This window comes from Actinia tenebrosa, unplaced genomic scaffold (genome assembly GCF_029948245.1).
Source record: "Actinia tenebrosa isolate PJP-AT-01 unplaced genomic scaffold, QUT_ActTen_1.0 PGA_scaffold7__59_contigs__length_16204524, whole genome shotgun sequence".
Taxonomy (NCBI): Eukaryota; Metazoa; Cnidaria; class Anthozoa; order Actiniaria; family Actiniidae; genus Actinia; species Actinia tenebrosa.
In genome coordinates this window covers 5,449,830-5,470,682 of record NW_028292584.1, presented here as the reverse complement: position 1 = coordinate 5,470,682, position 20,853 = coordinate 5,449,830, and the positions used below count along the sequence as shown (strand labels likewise).

Sequence of the window (20,853 nt, the reverse complement as noted above, 5' to 3'; positions counted from 1 at the left end):
ATCTTACAAGTATCTTCTCAGCTTCATTTTTCCAGCAGTAGTTTTGGCTTACGATTATTCTCTCGAAGATGTGATGTTTAAACTGATTTATATTTCACTGTGCTGCTCACTTTAATAGGGAACCGAAAATACAAGTCATACATTAAACTGTTTCGAAACTATGCATAAAAATTAATTTCCGTGTAGTTCTTATGTCTTTCCTTCACGGGCGTAAGCATTCCGAAAGAATCGCGGCTTAGGCTTGTGGTTTAAGAGCTTTCATTTCTTTATCGAAACTTAAATTCATTTATCTTTGAAAGTATTTTGGAATTCCCAAAAATTCATGGGTAACTTTGTCTTCAAATTTATTTCCTTTTTAAATATCTTCTACTTAGAGAGTTACAAGAAAACGTTAGAAAAGTAGGAAATGAACGGCGAAAAGGGTCTAAAATATTGAATTCTTATTTCTGTTGCCAATAACGCGTCCATTCAACGACGTCCTCGTTATCTTTCTTCTGTATATGCTATGCCTTTCTTCTTGTTTACGTCGAAGTATGCGAAGAGCTTTGGTCTTAATCCAAGAGCTGATGCGGTTCAGTTTTCCCCTTCAAACAATTCCATAGGAAGCCGTTGGTCTCCTCGAGGGTGGTGGGGTGTGGCGTTATCGTCGGAAATTTTAGAAATTACCCTTATTAAAACGTACCAGGGTCTTGTCCAGGTGGGCGTGGCAACTAATGATTTTTTACCTCTAGAAGGTACCAAAAAAAGAAAGAAAGAAAGAGAAGAAAATAAGAATCGAAAATAAATATCCTAATAATTACGACGGTTATTATTGCTAGTTATTATCTAATCTAGGCCTCGCTCAGATATATCTTACTTCCTGTTCTGATAAACGCCTTATGAGGTAACGGCATACTCTCTGGCAGTCTTTGTTGTAGATTTGTGACACCCTAAGAGGTACAAAATCGCAGATGTAAAACCCTAAAAGCCACCCTACCCCCTTCCCCCAGGTACAAAGCGGTCATTAAAGTCAACATTGTTCTTAACCAATGAATAGTGTTTCGGTTTCTAGTGTTTTGGTTTATAGCGTTCTCAAAAGCCTTTAAAAAATCTAATGGGATTCCTGTGGTATTAATCGCTGGCTCTTTTATCAGCGGTTAGTAATATTAGTGCCAGTCCATCAACCGTGTTCAAAGAAGAGACGCCATTTTGAATTAGAGATTTGTTAGAATCAACCATAAAACCTGGAGATTTTCACTAAAAATTAAACAAAAAAGCCTTTAATTCTCAAAGTGAAGGTATCCACCATGTCTTCGCAGGGAACTTCGTTGAGAATTCCTCTCAACTGTGCTGCAGGAGCTGTTCCTGTGCGAAACGAGAAGGGTAAGTTGACAAGACGTTTTCCTCCACAAAACGTTTTTTTTTCCATCAAGATTTGCTTCCCTAGTCGACTTATCATCTTGCTACATGTTTAGTTATGGCTTCAGTTATATAGTTTTTAGCTTCTAAAATTTTAAATGCTAAAAAATATCATTTTTTTCCTACATGTATAAACTTTTAGGGATAATTAATTCTAACACGTTTCCATTACATGAGCTTCAAGCTTACAGACACCCCAGAGTACTTAATTCTGATAAACAATTAGATCATTTCTTCGGTGTTTACTATGTGAAAAAGATTTTAACTTTGATATGATTTTTTTCCAAGGTGAAATCACTATGGAAAAAGTGAAGGTTACCAGATATGTTGCTGGAAAAAGGTGTGTATAACATTAAATTTTATATGATGAATATATATACATGATAAATATATATACATGATGAATATATATTTATTATATAGATATCAATGAAATACCAGGTTTTCTCTAGTCTCAAAAACTTGATATATTTCACCAGTGGAAGATACCATATCTTTCACACGTGAAGATATCGCTGTTGACATAGTAACGTATTTTAATAAAGAATGTTTGAGCTTTTGTTTTATTTAAGTTTCATCGATATCTGTATAATAAACAGAACATTACATGGCCGCTGCTCACTAGTGAGATATCAATTGAACACTTGAAGATAAAATTCGTATCTCCGCGCGCCCATGTAATATCCTCTATACATACATATGATGAAAATGTAAGGCTATCAAATGCAAAGAAAGATTTCTAATGCCACTTAAAATAACCTTCAAGTTTTATCATACCCTGAAACCACCTCTGGGCTGATCTAAGTCAGGGCATGGCTAACTCACAGATAGAACCCTGAAACAACCTCTGGGCTGATCTAATTCAGGACACGGCTAACTCACAGATCGAACCCTGAAACCATCTTGCTCTGGACTGATCTAAGTCAGGACACGGTTAACTTCACAAATCGAACCCTGAAACTACCTCTGGGCTGATCAAAGTCAGGGCACGGCTAACTCATAGATCAAACCCTCAAACAACCTCAAGGCTGATCAAAGTCAGGGCACGGCTAAGTCACAGATCAAACCCTGAAACTACCTCTAGGCTGATCAAAGTGAGGGCGCGGATCGAAATTGGAATTTAGCACATTAGATGCATTTTATGAATCAATATTGTCAACTCTACTATACTTCATTGTACTGTACTAGCACTTAACCCTTTCACCAAAGGGATCCCAGCTCAAAAAATACTCCACACAACAGAAAACCAGCAAAATTTAACCCCTTTTATTCAAACTGATATTTAAGCATGAAGGAGTTATTTTCATTAATAGGAACCCCATATTCAAATGAAAGGTTTGGAAGTGTACTTTCTATTCATGGTGTTGGTTCGGCAAATGAGCATCTCTGACATGAGATTGAGGCTGTCAATGTTACATTTTATTGAAAAAATCACAGGGACATAAAAAATGCCAAATATGTCAAGTTAAAAATCACTTCTTTTAAAGAAATCAATTAAAAAACACTTCTTCTAAGTATTTTATAAATAGTTTATATAAATAATGGGCTTTCATGAAGATAAAGGTTTAAAAATGTGTAAATATTTACAAACGTGTTCTTAGTATGCATTGCGATGGGTTGGCTAGAACGTAGGTTTGCTGTAGAAGTTTTCAAATTATATGACAAGGCATTTTTTGATATAAAAAATGTCAGTCCAAGAACTATGGTTAATCAGATATTTCTGTCAGCATTACATATGAAAGTTCGGTGCCTACAACCTACAATTTGGAAAGAGTAGCCATTATCCGGAATGAATTGACAGGAAGGATGGATTACTCTTTCCAATATTCTACCTTGGTATGCCATACTCTGAAACAGTTGAGTTCCCTGCTGATGCACAAATACACTTTACAGCAGTCACACATGAATGTTGTCTTGGTTAATTTATGAGGAACCTCTCTCTTTGGGACATCTGGGTGAGAAGCCATGTACCGGCGCCTTCTCTCAGTGCAGACTTGACAGGTGTGGTCACAGCCAATACCCTTGACAGGAAGATGGTCTCCAACATTGTCAAGTCTGAAGGGGTTTGCCTGCCTTTTCCTTCCAGGTCTCAACCTTTGCATCCTCCAATTCCCAACCAGCTGCAGTATTAACTCCTCTCTAAAGGTTGCAAAGGATCTCTTTCTCTTTCCAGGGGGGGTATGATCTACAAAAAACCCTTCAATGACGTAGGAGTTAAAAGCCACAGCCTCAAGGAATTTCATAACTAGTCGCATGTACCAGCGCATTTGCCTCCTATTCTTCATAACAGTTGTGAGTTGATCATTACTATCTACTCCACCCATGTTAGAATTATAGTCCTCTATCATGGAATGCGCTTGTACATCAACCAAATCATATCCACCACCCCGTCGTCTTTGGTTTCGCTGAAGTGTAGTTACTTGATCTGGAGAATGAATGGAGGACAAGAAATGGACTAATTTGTTGTCTTTCCAGCTAAGGGCAACAATGCCATGATAACTCCTATGTTCAAAGCTGCCTCGTGGTCCCATCGTCGATGCTTTGAGATTTTTCAAAGCTGGTGGAAACCCTTTTCTGTTGGAGCGAACAGTACCACAAACATAAATACTACGTGGCTGCAAATAAAGGCACAAGGCAAGACTGTTGTAAAAATTGTCAATGTATAAATAGTGTCCTTTCCCGTGTAAGTCACTAGTTAGACGTGCTACAACAGCTCCTGACTTTCCTATATCTGAAACTTCCTGTTCCTCTCTAGCTTTGCCAAGATAGACCTCAAACCTGGACAGATATGCTGTTTCTGAGTCACACAGTTCATAAAGTTTGATACCCCAGCGGACGGGCTTTGATAAAATCCGTTGCTTAAAAGAAAGTTTTCCTTTGTAAGGTATCATACATTCATCAATGCAGATTTTTTTCCCGCAATTGAAATTTCTTTTGAAAGTCAACTGCATTTCTTCAACGAGAGGCCTGATCTTAGCAAGTTTATCTTGTCTAGCAACTTCATCTACTCTATCTCCATCCAAACTATCTGGATCCGAAAAAAACACATAACGATTTAAAAACTGAAATCTTTTTAATGTAAAAACATGCTGAAATCCAGGTACTAAAAAAAGCCACTTTCTCTCATCTTGTCTAAAGTAGTTTTCATAATTAGGAAGGTTAACGTCTCTGTTCATAGTAAGCAACAGCGCAAGAAATGCTTTGAGTTCCCTAATATCAGTCAATGGCTTATCTGGGTCTTTTCCTGTTTTAACCGTAAACCAACGGTTTGTCCAGCCAACCACCTTTAGCAAGAATTCATCAGAAATAAACAGCTTGAAAAGATCAATGGGTTGTCCTTCACCAGGCATTTGGTTGATTGTTGGTCCACAGTTTCTTCTGTTAAAAACAGTGCGCGGCTTGTCTTCATAAAACGATCGAAAGACTTCTCCATCACGATCATTTCTCCAATCAATATTGTCCGGTATTTCATAAACAAAGCCTCCAAAATCTTCTTCATCACTCGATTCTCCAAAGATATCCTCTAAATCCTCGTCAGAATCACTCTCTGAACTTTCCGAGTCCTCTGAATCACTCATAACAACGTTTGGTTTTTAAAAAATGGCGCCCGTAAACGCACGCTTCATCCGAACCTTTCATAGCTTCTTCATCAAAAATATCATATGACGCAATATGGCGGAAAGCACGTGCCTTTGGGGTTTCAGCATTATAGATTTCGTCAATATGATTTAGGCCCCTCTAGAGCCAATTAACCGGTAGTTTCCAGCTCCCAAACATCAAACGATCGAATTCCCGGAAAACCGGGATAGTTCGTACGGGAAACAAAATTACAATCCCGGAAAAGCGGGTTACTTTGGTGAAAGGGTTAATGACGTACTGTATGTTGTCTGTTTTAGGCCAGAGTATGCCAAATATTCCCGCGATGAAGAGGAAGATGAAATGGAAGTATTTGGAGAGCAAGTTAAGGGTGTACCCAATGAGGACCAGGATCTAGAGAAGGTAAAACAGAAACCAAAAACATAGATGTATGTTGTGTGCCGTTGTAAAGCAATGGTCAGTAGAACATTAGACATTTGTCATAAAGATGGGCAATCAGTCGCCAGTCATGATTCCAATCCAAATTAGTTTTAGCTTAGTCAGATCTCATTTCTATGTAGCTAGACTATACTGATCAAAATGACCAGCAAGGCAAAGATTTGACCAGACAAGTCTTGGTTCTGGTCAGAAATTGTCTGATGTCTGGCTGTAACACTTTGAGATTCTGAAGATGTGCATCTACTGAAACATATTAGTATTCTTCCATACAAAATAAAAGCTAACTCTGAGCAAAAGAGGATTTAAAACTGGAATATTACTACAATTAAAATTCTAAGATTCTATATAAAAAGGAGCTTTTTTGAATGATTTCTTCAGGCATTTGAACAAGCAGAAAAAACAGACAGAAGATTGAGACGGCTTCAAGAAAGAGCCAAAGATGATGAAGAAGGGTAAGTCAAGTTCTATTGTTATTAGGCCCCGTCCACACTATGCCGGATAAAATTGAATCCAAATTTTTATTTATTCGGTTCCATTTCGAAAATTCGTTTTCGGTGTAGAATAGACCTATCCTGAATTCACTTGACTGGTCACGAAACAATGGTTTCAAGTCGAGGTTGAACTTGATGAATAAAAGAATCAAGTTCAATCTCAACTTCAAACCATTGTTTCGTGGTCAGTCAAGCGAATTCAGGATAGGTCCATTGTTCCAGATTCGCCCGGACTAGTGTGGACGGTAACCGAATAATGAAAATTTGGATTCAAATTTACCCGGCATAGTGTGGACAGGGCCTTAGTTCTAGAAAGTCCAATTACTGTATGAATTACAGTGAGTACACTCAAAGCATCAACACTGATTTTTTTTGTCACTTTTCTTATAATGCAAGCTAAAGACATCCCTTGAGCCAATCAATTGGAAATAAGATATGCATGCTTGTTTGCCTCAATAAACAATATTGTCTGGCTATGCCCCTGCCTTCTTGACTTAATAAAAGTGTCATGAATTTCTTACTGAGTGAATTAATGGGGAGGGCTACGACAAAGTCACTATTTAAAAAAAAGTTACTGCGCATCTCCTGGTCCATCACCCCCCCCCCCCCCCCAATAAAAATGTAATTTCCCTAAATGCGAGGATGCATGGTAATGTAGGGGATTGAGATGCTTGAGTATGATGTGGTAGATATAGAGGATATTACATGGGTGCGCGGAGATACGAATTTTATCTTCGAGTGTTGAAAAGATCTGAGAGATTTTCAACACGAGAAGATAAAATTCGCATCTCCAAGCGGCCATGTAATATTCTGTTTATTATATAATTATCAATGAAGTATGTTTTGGCTTTTTCTGGCAATTCTTTCCATGTATTTTTGAATAGCCATCGCAATGGTGTTATTTTCACACATGAAAATAACATGTTATTTTCACGTGTGAAGATATCAATTTTTCGAAATAGAGAAAAATAGATATTTCATTGGTAATTATATAATAAGGGAAGTTATTCCTTTGTCAGAGTAAAAATGGTATGTTACATTGATGTTAGAAAAATCTTTTTTTGATTTCATTTATTTTGCAGGGAAGATGTGAGACATCGTCTGCATGAACCAGAGGTTATCATGACTGGAGACCATGAACTTTCTGGAGACGAGGTAAAATTACAATAGATCAACCACCTCACAATTTAATTCTGAAAAGCAAAGAAGCCTTGCACATCAATAAGCTAAAACCTTCCTTAATCTACAATTATGCAATTTCCTGCTAGCAGAGCCTATTTTCCTTTTGTTTTGGAGGGAGAAAAATAGGCTTTGCCAATGTAGGATGTTTCCTTTGATACAATGCCATCCACATGGACTAACAAAACCAGTTTCAAGACTGTTTTTCCAGCCGGGTACACGAGGTGGGCATGAACAATTTTGGCGTCAAATATTATTTGGAGAGGCCTATTTTTCCCCTTCCAAAACAAAAGAAAAATAGGCTCTGCTAGCAGGGAAACAATACAGCATTAAGTTTTCTTTCGTTTCTTTTGTGTTTCTTATAGCATATACAAAGACGTGGATTTTCCATAATTCATTGTTCACAAAACTCCATAAAGTCTTCTTCTACCCACTTAAAGGGGCACTTGGATGAAAATGGATAAAAATTGGAAATGACTTTAAACTTATTTAAACGCATCTATATGGCCCAGATAGTAGCCAAGCAATATGCTTTCTTAACAGTAAAAAGTAGCGGATAAAAATTATCAGTTTTATTCAGCATATAAATTTGGAGTAAATGACGTCATTTACTCAACCCTATTGTTCTTTCTGCTTTTGAACCAAAATATCTCAATAGCAAGTGGCTCTCAGGCTAAAATGTTCACTAATCTGGTTTAAATAATCATAATTGAGTCATATTATCCTCAAATACTTCAATTATTCGGACTTTCAAAAATTGGGGCGTTTTCATCCAAGTGCCCCTTTAAACGCCCCTTTTTGCTTATTGTCTTTGAATTCCTAGATTGAAGCAGAAACAAGACAAAGATTAATTCCAATGGAAGAGGAAAGCAGGTACCATGATAATAGATTCTAGTCCAGGTTACATATATGTATATATATTATTATATGTATACAGCCATTTGCAAAAATTATGGCCGTTTCAAATATAAATAAAAAAGTATATCGAAAGTATATCAGACAGGGCGGGATATCTTTCTTGATATTTTTTTCACAAAGCCCTAGTGATAGACTAATTATAGACTAATTTTTGCAACGGCCATAATTTTTGCAAATGGCTGTATATGTATGTATATACTCATATATATATATATATATATATATATATATATATTACAACCACCTCTAGCCATATGGGGCTCTTCCGTGAGGTTTCACGCACTACCAATACAGTACAATGTTATATTAATTTACAACATGTACTGTACAACACTCAACTCACATGTTGCTTTTTATGGAGGGAGGAAACCGGAGTACCCGGAGAAGGCCCTCGTTTTGTATATTATATGTACATTGACATGTTTCACCTTGTTTTTGACCAGTGCATGGTTTAAAGTTGTTGTTTTTTAAGGTCTAAAAAGGTCCAAACTTGTAAATGTACAAGTACTGTGATAAATAATAAATATTATTTTTATAAATTTTTTTTGTTTATAGTGATGAAGAAGAACTTGACGAAGAGGCTATAGAAAGAAGGCGTGAGATACTCAGACAGAAAGCTCGTCAACAGCAACAAACAGAGCAAGTAAGCAATAGGTCCTATTTCCCCCCCTTCCCACCCCCCCCCCCTCCCCCTCCCGTTCTTCACCCCTGGCAACTGTATCTATTTTAGTGCACTGCATTGTAACTTTTATACCTGGATATTGGCAGGATTTGTTGGACATAGAGGATGAAGCCAAGTCGGAAGCAGAAGAAGAAGAAGATGTAAGTACAGTACTTTTATACAGCATCTTAAGGAGTGAGGAGAACCCAGAGAAAAACCCTAAAAATAGGAATGGAACCTACTCCTACTCCTACTCCTACTCCTACTCCTATTCCAAAAGTTAAGGTGATTTTATAATGCTATAAGTGTTTTTTTTTTTTTGTTCAACAATGTGATGCTTGTTTTTTCAGTCATCAGAATATGAAGAATATTCAGATTCAGAGGAAGAAACAGGACCTAGATTGAAACCAGTCTTTGTCAGAAGGTATGACAGTTGACTGAGCTCACCATAAATGCAGTTTTATGAGCGAAAATTGATCTTTCTTAAATTTTTTGTACTTCTAAAAAGAAACCTCGTTTTTACCAGGGTAGCACTTGATAGCTAGTGGATTACAAACCTGTGGCCCTCATTCCATGATTGAATTGGAATTTAGGAGTTGATATTTGGATATCGTGGAGGGAGGAAAACCAGAGAAAAACCCTTGAAGCATAGGAAAGAACCTACAAACAACTCTACTGACATACTGTATGACACTGAGCCTGGTGGGACTCAAACCCAGTTCGCATTAATGAGAGGGGAGCCCTCTCACTATGTTACCTGTGCTTCCCTTCTTTTTTTTTAATGGGACATGAACATATGTTTTCATTATGGCTTGTGATTCTTATTACATGTATTTCTCTTAAGAATGTATTTCCATTCAGTAAATTTGTAGGGAAGGTACGTTATTGATGGAGGAGAGGGCTGGTGGACTTGCAGAAATTGTTTCACTTTTGTGCTAATCCTTAAACTCCTTGAAAACTCCTTGAATTTAATTCACGTTTTCAAGAGCACTTGAAAAGCTCTTGAATTTTATGATTTTAGCGAAACTCCTTGAAAACTCCTTGAATTTTTGCTTTGATCATTACTTGCATGGTTCTGAAATAGATCTAGTCAGAAAAACTGGAAAATCTGAAAGTCGGCCATCTGCAACCATCGTGTAAAACCTTGGCATATTTAGCTGAACATACTCCTTGAAATTTCATTTTTGGGTCCTTGTATACTCCTTGAATAGCCCTTGAATTTTAATTGGTTACCTCTAAAGTAAAGTATTTCTGAACCTCTCATTAAGTCAACAAGGAAAATAAAAAGATTTGACCCTTTTAATGAACCTTTAATTAATTTAATATTATTTTACAATAATATTTATTAACAATTATATATTTCCAGGAGTGACAGAGTGACTGTTCAAGAACGAGAAAAAATGGAAGTGGATGAAGAAAAGAAAGAAGAACAAAAGAAAAAAGTAATGGAAGAAAGAAAGAAGACTTCAAGAAAGGTTTGATTCATAAAGTACCTCTCATTTGAACATCATGCTATAGAATTTTCACACTGATAATAAAACATATTATTATATATTATTATTGAAAATATATTTGCATTATGATCATTATCAATATCATTATTATCCTTATTGCCATCACTCCCATCAAACCCACATGTATTTCTGACTACTGCACTCCCACATTACTGCAATATTTGATAAACATGCGAACTCTGTGTCTCCGAGTTGCACTCTGAAATTTGGTTTTTCGCTGCCGCTAGTCAAAAATATGAAAGGTAACGACTGATTAAGTTTGATTGACGGCAGCAAAATAATAATAATAATGATTTCAGCTTGCAGCTTGCAGACACAGAGTTTGCATGTTTATGACAATTGCAGTAAAACAGAAGTAGCCCCTTTGTATTGATAGTTGGGTGTTTTTAAAACTTTCCAACAGCTGGTAGAAGAATTGATGCGGAAAGAAAGACAGGAAGAGCAAGGAGGTAAGTTTATCACTAGCACTGGCCTTGATCACACGGCGGTCAGATTTATCCACATGAGAATAAAATCATTTATCATGCCCCGTCCACACTATGCCGGATAAATTTGAATCCGAATTTTTATTTATTCGGTTAGTCCTACCGTCCACACTAGTCCGGGCGAATCCGGAACAATTCTTCACCGAAAACGAATTTTTTCGAATACCGTCTCCAGATCGGAACAATTTGAAAACGCCGGCTAGCCGTATTAGTGTGGATGGAGAACATTTCGTACCCGAAATTTTTCGAATACGATGACGTCATAATTGTCATGGGAACATGGCGGGAAGGCAAAAAATTCACTCAATTTCAGCTTCGATGCACATGCTCAGATGTGCAATGAAGCGTTTTTGCCGCCTCTGATCGGACTAGTGTGAACGCGAAACATTTTATCCGTTTTCATGTGTGGACGGAAAACTTTTTTTTCGGTTTCGGTGTGAAAGTTGCGGATTCAAATTTATCCTGCATAGTGTGGACGGGGCCTCATTCAAACTATTTTGTCCTTCGTTTTGATTGGCCGAGACAACTGCAAATAACTTCCTACAAATATCATTCTGCTCATGCGCATTATGATTAAAAGCCGGGGCAACTTTGAAATGCACAAAGTAAAATGTATTTTCAATATTTGATACGATCTAAACCATTTTTCCTTTCCTGTTCAGTCGAAAAAGAAGAACAAGTTGTGATATCTGACACAGAAAATGATGAAGAAGCGGTATGTTTATGTCATGTACCATTGATGTTATTTTTTATTTTTAGCATTCTCCTTTGACCTTTTTATCTAGATCTGAAACGACCTTGGCTCTAATCAAAGTCAGAGCTGATCTAAGTCAGAGCATGGCTAATTTACAGATCAAACCCTGAAACAACCTCTGGGCTGATCTAAGTCAGGGCATGACTAACTCACAGATGGAACCCTGAAACAACCTCTGGGCTGATCTAAGTCAGGACATGACTAACTCACAGATCGAACCCTGAAACAACCTCTGGGCTGATCTAAGTCAAGGCATGGCTAACTCACAGATCGAACCCTGAAAAGTCAGGGCATGACTAACTCACAGATCAAACCCTGAAACAACCTTTGAGCTGATCTAAGTCAGGGCATGGCTAACTCACAGATCGAATCCCGAAACAACCTCTGGAGTAATCAAAGTCAGGACACGGGTAACTCTCACATCAAACCCTGAAGCAACCTCTGGGCTAATCTAAGCCAGGGCACAGCAAAAAGTTAACTCCCAGATCAAAATGAAATTTAGCGTGTTAGGTTTGCGGAGGGAGGAAAAACTGGAAAATCCAGAGAAAAACCCTGGAATAAAGGCAGAGACCTAATAAACAAGTCCGGGAATCGAACCTGACACTTCAGACGCTAATGTATAGACTCCTTGCATTGAATCCCTAGAAGAATTGTTCTGGGGACAAAACAATAGGCAGTCTTTTCTTATGCAAAAAAATCGATTGTTTTGTCGCCCAGAACGAGTCCTCTAGGGACTCATTGCGAGTGGTCGTATACCGCTCTCGATTCTTGATATTTTTATTACGGGTATGCGCAGACTGACTACATAAAGTTTCCTTTTCAGTATGAGGCCTGGAAGCTGCGTGAACTGAAACGAATCAAGAGAGACCGAGATGAGAGAGACCAGTAAGTATTAGCAACTTTGTATTGCTAGAGGATATGAAAAACTACCATCTGGTCGGCTCAGCTGGTGGGGTACTGGCCTGTTGTGCGGGAGGTCGTACATGTACGTGTAGTACAGGGCCCTCGTGTACGGGAAATCAAAGCATTGCCGGAATTTTTTATTTTCGTGCTCTTGGAATAGCTGGAATTTCATAAACTCTCAATAGTTTGAACCATTAAAATCAAAGCATTGCCTGGAATTTTTATATCTGTGCCCTGGAATTTCCCCACAGTATCGTACCCTAGAAAATTCCTGCATTTGAATTATCTCACAGAAGTGCAAACCCTCAATATCACAGCATCACAACCGATATGTAATGTTTCTTTGTTTTTTCTTTCTTTACAGGATAGAAAAAGAAAGATTGGAAACAGAGCGCATACGTGGCATGAGCGAGGAACAGCGCCGTCTTGAATTCAAAACTAATCCTAAACAAGTCACCAATAAGTCCGTCAAGGGCAAATACAAATTTTTACAGAAATATTACCATCGTGGAGCGTTCTTCCTGGTAAGTGCTAGATGGAGCAGATTTGTTAGTGACGTGCCATGCCATGTCATGCCTTTTCAAGCATTTTGATTGGATAACAGCGATGCGCACGCGCGTAATTATTTCATTGTTCCGACTCCCCTTAGTCACCGTTGCTATGTCCCACAAGGTTAAACAATTATCTAGAATATTTCAGAATTTAAAACTCTGATCGCGGAAAATTGATTATAAATTGTTTCTCGTTTTTAGTTTACTGTCCTGCGAAAAGAATAGAAAATTGTCTCGTAATCCTTGTAGTACTCTTTAAAACAGATACTGTGTAGTTGTTTGTGGGACAAGATTTTAATTCAATTGGGAAAACTGCTGCAATCGTTCTTGGTTCGCTGTTGTTTAAGTTGGAACTATGAATTGGTGTTCAGCTCCTTGGTTTAACTTTATGTCATTTCCTGTCTCGTACAGAATGATCATCAGCTGAATCATAAGATTTCAATGTAATTCTTATCTGGCTGACAGCACATGGTGGTCAGTGTTTGGCCACCATTCGGAGCACACAATGAGACTCATAGATTTTTATCAGCTGATTGAAACTCATCAATAGATAAAATCTTACACATTGCGCGTCTCAAATGTTACAGTAGTAATTAACTAGATCAATAATTATCAAACGAATGTTATAGGATGAGGAAAATACTGTCTATAAACGTGACTTTGCCACACCGACACTGGAAGATCACTTCGATAAAACTATTCTACCAAAAGTTATGCAGGTATGGAAGGGTTTTATCATTCACCATCATTAACATCATAACCACAAACATCATCATCACAATCATCAGTATCATCACAACCACCACTATCATCATCGTTATCATCACCATCATCATCATCAACAACACCACCTTCACCATCATCATTAACACCACCATCATCATCACCATCATCATCAACACCATCACCATTATCACCATCATCATCATCATCAATACCATCATCATCACCATCATCATCACCACCACCATCATCATCATCAACAACATCACCACCATCATCAGCACCACCACCATCATCACCGTCATCAACATCACCACCATCATCAGCCATATTTTATCTTTCTGTTATGATTCGTAATTTATTCTTCATTCCATGCTCTTATATTACTTTTTAGGTCAAAAACTTTGGTCGATCTGGAAGAACGAAGTATACTCACCTGGCTGATCAGGATACGACTCAGGTATGACCAAACGGAAACCTAGGTGGGTAGGGTAGGGGCGATGGGAGCATTTCCTCTTGCCCCATCGGGCAGCTGAATTTGTCTTTTATTAATGCCAGAGACAGCCGGTGGTCGTGTGTCCTTTGTGTCTTGACGCATTCTCGACTTTCACATCCCCATAATGCCTTGCGTTTTTGGGGGTAACCAATCAAAAAACTGTCCCAAATTGAAAGGTTTCTTAATTGAATTTATACTATACCTGCTTTATCTGTACAATACTGATTATCAGTTTATTCCAAGTTATTCTTGCCTGTACAGATCATCAAGAGTCTTGGTCTTACAGAAAATGTATTGATTTACGAAAAAATGTTTAAAATTTACCTTAAACGTCTTCAAGCTTCTGTCTTTTTCTGTTTTTTACTTCTTCATTTTATTTTTGGATACCAAATAAGGTATTGTCAACATTGTCTGATCAGCCTTCAGCAAAATAAGTAGGTTTTTACCCTCTTAAAGTATTATGGGGATGTGAAAGTCGAGAATACCTGAAGACATGCAGGCTTAAGTGGCTAGATCGAGTTCTGTGATTTGGTTCAAAGAAATAGACTAATCAATCTGTTTTGATTGTTTAATTATACTCTTATTTAGGTTCTTTATTTTGGTTCTTACTAGTCACGTAAGTCGACGCAAGCATAAGCACAATATGTTCTCTTGCGCTTGCGTGAAAGACCGCATCGTTTCGACTGCAACCGGCTAGTCCTTCTTTGTGCGTTGAATGTTGTGCGCAAAATATGCAATGTTTCAGCGATTCTTTTTTGTATTCCCAAAGCTCTTATGTTATTTTATTTGTTTCTGTGTGTTTTCAGTTCGAGTCCGCATGGGCGCAGGATAATCCTCTCGCTGTGAAGTTCCATTCTCTTCACGCCGGCGGCAGCAAGCAGTCCTTCGACAGACCGTCCAAAAAGAGAAAATAAGCCAAAGTATTCCTTTTGTTCAGCTCCCTTAAGTGTATTCTAACGGCCTCCTATCACTTCCTTTCTGTCCTTGGGTTTTTCCAAGGGAATCGGGCTGTCGGGCATAATGGGGCTCATTTGCGTCACAAGATGGTGAATAGGGTACTTGAGATTTGCAAATCTGCGACGGCGACGTCAACGGGAAGTGTAGATAACTTTACTTTGGGATTTCGCGCTTTCAAAGCCTGTCTTCCCTATTTGGATGAGTTCACTTTACTGACATTGTTTTGAATGAAATATCCAATGAACAGTTCCCCAAAGAGAAATTATTTACACTTCCGGTTGACTTCATCGTCGTCGTAGATTTCACCAATCGTAAAGTCCCTAATACACGCACGCCCATACGTCATGAGAACTTGCTATTTCCACCACATATATGTTGGTTTTAACAAGAAGTGTACCTCACAAATTGTTGCTATAACAACTAACTGCATTATGGCACCGTTGCTATGACGTCGTGTGGGTCGGAATCGATCACCATTTATCGCCTGGAGGGGGGATCGAAGGATCTAGGGTAGGGGGGATAACATGGTTTTTACACAACTGGCAGAAGGATCAGCTACTCATTGACCAGTCAAAGGGGGGATTACACGAAGATGAGAAAGTAGAAAGAACTAGTGACGGGGGGACAGTTAATGGAAAAGAAGTGTCTTATAGTGTATTGGAGGGGGGGATAAGTTGATCTAACCATGTCGCAACAAAAATCTTCCGACCCTAACCAACCCAGCGTCGCAGGAAGAAGTGACAAAGAAACCGAAACATCAAACTCTTGAAGAAGTAAAGCTCAGTTCGTTTTGTTTTGTAGATAAATCTCGAATCAAATAAATTGCCTTTAACACCGTTTCTGGTCCGGCCGGTTTTCGTATGAGTGGGAAGCAATACGGCATATTCGTAGCCATATATTATCTTACCCGAAAGTAACCGTAACTGTGCGTTGTGATTGGATGAATTACTGGAAGGCAATGGGAAGCCATTTCAACGTTAGGACAAAGTCGTACCTTCAGACCTGGCCAGGGTTTTCAGGTATATTCAGTAGTACCAAGGTAATTTTTTCCGACGATATTTATCTGATTTATGGGTATAACCTATTTTGTTTTTGGAATCCAAATTGTTTCGGAAAATCGGGGTATATTCGTGTCGTAGTGGAAAAATTAGGGTATACTGTTTCTCGGCTACGCCTCTTGTTCCTAAGCTTGCTTCTCTCGTGCTCTACTGATCCCATCGTGTTTATATCACAGTACATAAACATTCGCGGGTGTTTTATATATTCCTTAAATTTGTCTTCCACATCTTCGACATTATCTTACAAATCAATAACCGGCAATCAAGTCACGTTATTATATACCGTCTAAATTGATATTTTAGAGATTTCGTTAAATATTTTGTTGGAACTTTCGATCCGGTATTGAATTTTATTGTCTCCATGGTGACCGGCTGCTTATCTCCGAGGCAACCGGCTGCTCCTTTGTCCGTCCAAAACAACCTGCTGTATGAGAGTACCTGTTGCTTAATAACCATGACTTTAAGAACAAGAATATTAAGTCATGTGTATCGTTTTCAGGACCGATATCGTTGCAGCTAACTTTTAGATCAAGTAAAATATAATGGCAAAATGGACAACAATTACTTGAAAATTGGACCCAAAATCTCTCCGAGAATCGATTTTAAAAAGAAGAAAGAGATCCTCGGCGATTACTGAACTTAATCGTGACATTCAATCAAAAAGCGATTTATTTATTTCTATGTGTGGTTTGACAATATGATAAGGCAATGCCTTGTAATACCTGCAGCTATGTTAGCAATGTTAATAACGGCAAGGTTTTTTTACCATTCGATGAAAACGTCCACAAAGGTCTTGTTAAAGTCCAATGGCCCTAGGGGCAACCTGAACGAACCTCAAAACTGTGATGAAAAGGAATATGACGCTCGAGAAATGCGCCTTCGCATCGACTTGGTGAAGAAATACACGAAAGAACGATCTTTCTTTCGTGAAGCGGTCGTTATTTTTGGAACACCCGATGGATCTTCGGAAGTCTTCGGGAGTATCATCAGCAGTGATGCTAAGGTTTTCTATTTGCCGAAAGTTTTGAACAAGCTCTCTTACTACATGAAACATGAACCTACAATAGGGTTTCCACTGGCAACAGCTTTGATTGAAGAGGTCTTGAAGTGTAACTTTGAAGAAAAAGAGTTTTTGCTTCATCATTTGATGCAAGACAAGACACGTAATCTTTCTCGAACACTTCTTGGAGCACCAGAGTGCGTTGCTAAGGAACGGTATGGAGCCACCTTAACTGCTAATAATCGATGCACCAAAGCATTTTCTGATTGGCTGGCTACAGAGTGTGACCAGAGTGATCAACTACTTATCCAGACAGATCAACTCAAATCTATTTTATCGCTTCAAGTGCTTATGACCGTGCCAAAATTGAGGTCGCTTTCAATCAGGGTAGTCCACGTCGTGCGAGATCCTAGGGCTGTTATTCATGACATCTCAAAGTCGGTTACTAAGGAACTTTCAGGGGAAGAGCTTGGGCTTACATCCTATAGGATCTGTGCACAAATGATGTTGAACGTTAAAACTGGTGAGAACCCTCCAAATTGGCTAGAAGGTCGCTACCTTCTCGTCAAAATAGAGGATTTTTTAAATAATCCCAAACGAGAACTTGCAAAGCTAAATGAATTCCTCAAGAGAAGAAACAATTCATTTGGTAATTTAGAGTCTTTGTTTCGCGTCCAAAAGGCTCAAAAGTGGAGGTCGGAAATGTCTCCAGAGAGCGTACGACTGGTGGAAGAAAAATGCGGGAAGGTCCTGGCGCTTTTGCGTTATAAAAAGGTCGCGTGATTATGTCTGCTGTATTGAAAAATCAATGCAGTGGAGCTTTCAAGTTGTGACGTATTTCCGGGTCTAACTGACCACAAAAACCGCTTGTCACTGTCCGTATTGCTGTTCTCCTAATCAACACTGTGTGTGGTATACTTGTGTTGCAGTGCATTTGGATACTGGATTAGTGTTACCATAGTAACAGGTTCCTATATTCCAAGGTCAGTAGATGTGCTGTGTGGTCACCCTATTGCTGTTCTAACCACCGCTGTGTGGCAGACTGTTGTGTTGCGCGGTGCATTAGGATGTTATATTCAAAGTAACATACAATCCTAAGTCATCTTCGTTAGGAGTGTGTGATGCTGCAGGTGCATGCCGTGAATCCACGCGGTACGCACACAAACAAACCGCAGATTTTTACAAAAAGGGGACCAGGACACTTGCAGCTGAACTTTTGGTTTGTCACAGTGTTCTACACCGGTTCCTCCGTTCATACAAGGCTGACTTCTACAGCAACAATCCCAATTATACAAGGGCCGCGAAGCGGCCTGAAAGTATAATTGAAATTATATTAACAAACGAAGTGAGAAATATATGAGAAAACAATAGGTAGAATCCTGCCATTTGTGCTTCGGACCACATTTTAACGCACTCCACTCCCCTAGAGTTTAAATATTGATGACGTAATCCCAGAATCCCGTGCTGCACTAAGTGCGAAGTCACATAGTACTTTTCATCTTTTTAACGCCTGTGTGAAGAGACTCCACGATGAGAAATATATGATGGGAATGACTAGTCATTTGTTAATATTTGACAAGTACGAGGGCGGGAGGGTATCTCATATATTTCTCACTTCGTTTGTTAATATAATTTCAATTATACTTTCAGGCCGCTTCGCGGCCCTTGTATAATTGGGATTATATTTCACAAACTCCGTTCGAAATATATGAGAAAACAATAGGTAGATTTTAACGCCCTCAACAATATGTCTGAATAAATGCAGACATTAACACAGTGAGTTTGTGAAATTAATACATTTATTCGTAACTTGAACGTATTCAACAATATAAATGACTTTGGGTTAGAAGAACTAAGCTTTGTTTGTGTTCAAGACAGCGTTAGCATAGCTGCTGTTATGTACTGGCTTGTAGTAGAAGCGTTGGAAGGTACTGGGTGATGTCCAGTCTGCCATGTTCATAATGTCACCTATTGGGACATTGTTGTTTGCTGCAGCTGTTGTTGAAGCACCTCGTACAGAATGTGCCTTGAATATATCTGTGTTAATACCAGCGGCTTTTATTACTTCACGTAGCCAGCGGGCTAAAGTGGTCGAAGTAACAGGTTTATGGGGCTTGATGAATGAGATGAACACAATATCTGGTTTTGAAGAGGGAATCAGTGGTCTAACCTTTCTAGTGGCTTTCAAGTAACATTGAAAAGTGTTAACTGGGCAGAGCTTGCTGTCTGAATGAAATTTTGCAAAGAAGGCTTTGGCCATGTCCTCAGGAGATCCTCGCTTTCTCGGAGAAGTCAAGGTGAACGAGATGCCTTCTGGAAGTACTTGGCAGTATCGCAAGTCGAGTTTAGACAGGGAAGAGACTCGTTCTGGGCATGAGAGTGCAAATAACATGGCAAGTTTGAGTGATAATAGCTTTAATGACAATTTTCTGGAACTTCCCATGGATGACAAGTATTTTGTTACTCTTGTGACATCCCATGTGTGATTGTATCTTGGTTTGGGGGGTCGGATATTCACCATACCCTTTAACAGTTGTGTTACCAGTGGGTGCTGCCCAACTGGGTAACCGTCAATCTTATTGTGGCTAGACGATATAGCTGAACGAACAACATTAACGGTTCTGTAAGCAACTCCAGTGTTAAAATACTCTGACAGAAACACCAGAATTTGGTTTAATTTTGCTGAAATAGGATTAATCTTTGATTTATGACACCAGCTGCTCCAATGCCGCCATGCGGACTCATACGCCTTATGTGTGGAGGGTCGAGTGGCTGACAATAGTATCTTGGTAACGTTTTCAGGAAGGCCTTCTGTTTGTAAGTTTTCCCTGATATGTGAAAGACGGCTAGGTGTAGTCTCGGAAACAATGGGTGGACCCTTTCGATTGAGGCTGGGTCTTTCAGTAAGTTCCTCGTATTGGGAAGCATTATTGGATTCTTGATGAGAAGTCGGAGCAGTATTGGCCACCAAGTCTGGGCTTGCCAGATTGGGGCTACAAGTGTGAGGTCTGCTCTGTCTAGAGATACCTTGCGAAGGACTGCAGGGATCATGTTGAATGGTGGAAATGCATATCCCTTTAGGGGTCCCCAGTCTAATGTCATAGGAGTCCGTGTGAAGGGCTTCTGGGTCGGGCCTCCAGCTCACAAACTGTGGCAGTTGGGTTGTCAGTCGTGTGGCAAATAGGTCGACGTTGCAATCTTTGAGGAAAGGCTGAATGACTTGGGAGCTTATTTTCCATTCGCTGGAATCGTGAAACTCTCTTGATTCCTTGTCTGCAATGTGATTGTCTTTCCCAGGGAGATGTTGTGCGCTTATCAGGATTTTCCTTTGTAGGCACCACTCCCATATTTCCAGCGTCAGGGAGACAAGTATGCTCGACCGGGTTCCTCCCTTGTTGTTTATGTGGGCAACTGCTGTAGAATTGTCCATTCTCAAGCAAATAGCCTTGTGATGTTGGTTCTTCATAAACGCTTTTAAGGCAAGGAATGCTGCATTCAGTTCTAGATAATTGATGTGCAGCTTTTTCTCCTCGCTGGACCACCGACCGTTTGTGGTGGTGCCCTCGCAAACTGCCCCCCAGCCCTTCTTGGAGGCGTCTGTTGTTATGACTAGGTCTGAGGTCGGAGGGTTGATTGGACTTCCGTTTACCTTTCTTATATTTGCTATCCACCACCTGAGCTCCTCTTGGGCATGGTGGTTTAGGGTGATTTGTGTCTCGTAGTTGTGTTC

The 20,853-nt window shown here is 39.2% G+C and overlaps 3 protein-coding genes across 4 annotated transcripts in view; 2 read left to right on the top strand and 1 right to left on the bottom strand.

The window, feature by feature from the left end:
* LOC116297296 (uncharacterized) overlaps positions 1-20,853 on the bottom strand; it is a 76,478-nt gene that overhangs the window by 4,342 nt on the left and 51,283 nt on the right. The gene's annotated exons all lie outside the window — the stretch shown is intronic.
* LOC116297320 (microfibrillar-associated protein 1) lies at positions 1,167-15,901 on the top strand. The gene is made up of 17 exons (XM_031705538.2): positions 1,167-1,362; positions 1,687-1,738; positions 5,295-5,397; positions 5,812-5,885; positions 7,007-7,079; positions 7,927-7,976; positions 8,577-8,664; positions 8,790-8,843; positions 9,033-9,106; positions 10,049-10,157; positions 10,600-10,645; positions 11,344-11,396; positions 12,259-12,320; positions 12,703-12,862; positions 13,519-13,608; positions 14,007-14,072; positions 14,915-15,901. Exons 1-17 carry the CDS (start codon positions 1,287-1,289, stop codon positions 15,020-15,022), a joined length of 1,338 nt encoding a protein of 445 aa, XP_031561398.1. The 5' UTR covers positions 1,167-1,286; the 3' UTR covers positions 15,023-15,901.
* On the top strand, positions 16,758-17,921 carry LOC116297323 (carbohydrate sulfotransferase 3-like). Its single transcript, XM_031705542.2, has one exon. It carries the CDS (start codon positions 16,821-16,823, stop codon positions 17,904-17,906), a length of 1,086 nt encoding a protein of 361 aa, XP_031561402.1. The 5' UTR covers positions 16,758-16,820; the 3' UTR covers positions 17,907-17,921.

Bases quoted from the DNA above. Each gene is read 5' to 3' on its own strand.
- LOC116297320 (XM_031705538.2), top strand. From the start codon at position 1,287: ATGTCTTCGCAGGGAACTTCGTTGAGAATTCCTCTCAACTGTGCTGCA. The intron at 1,363-1,686 runs GTAAGTTGACAA...TTTTTTTCCAAG, and splicing joins TCCTGTGCGAAACGAGAAGG to GTGAAATCACTATGGAAAAA. The intron at 11,397-12,258 runs GTATGTTTATGT...TTTCCTTTTCAG, and splicing joins CAGAAAATGATGAAGAAGCG to TATGAGGCCTGGAAGCTGCG.
- LOC116297323 (XM_031705542.2), top strand. From the start codon at position 16,821: ATGATAAGGCAATGCCTTGTAATACCTGCAGCTATGTTAGCAATGTTA.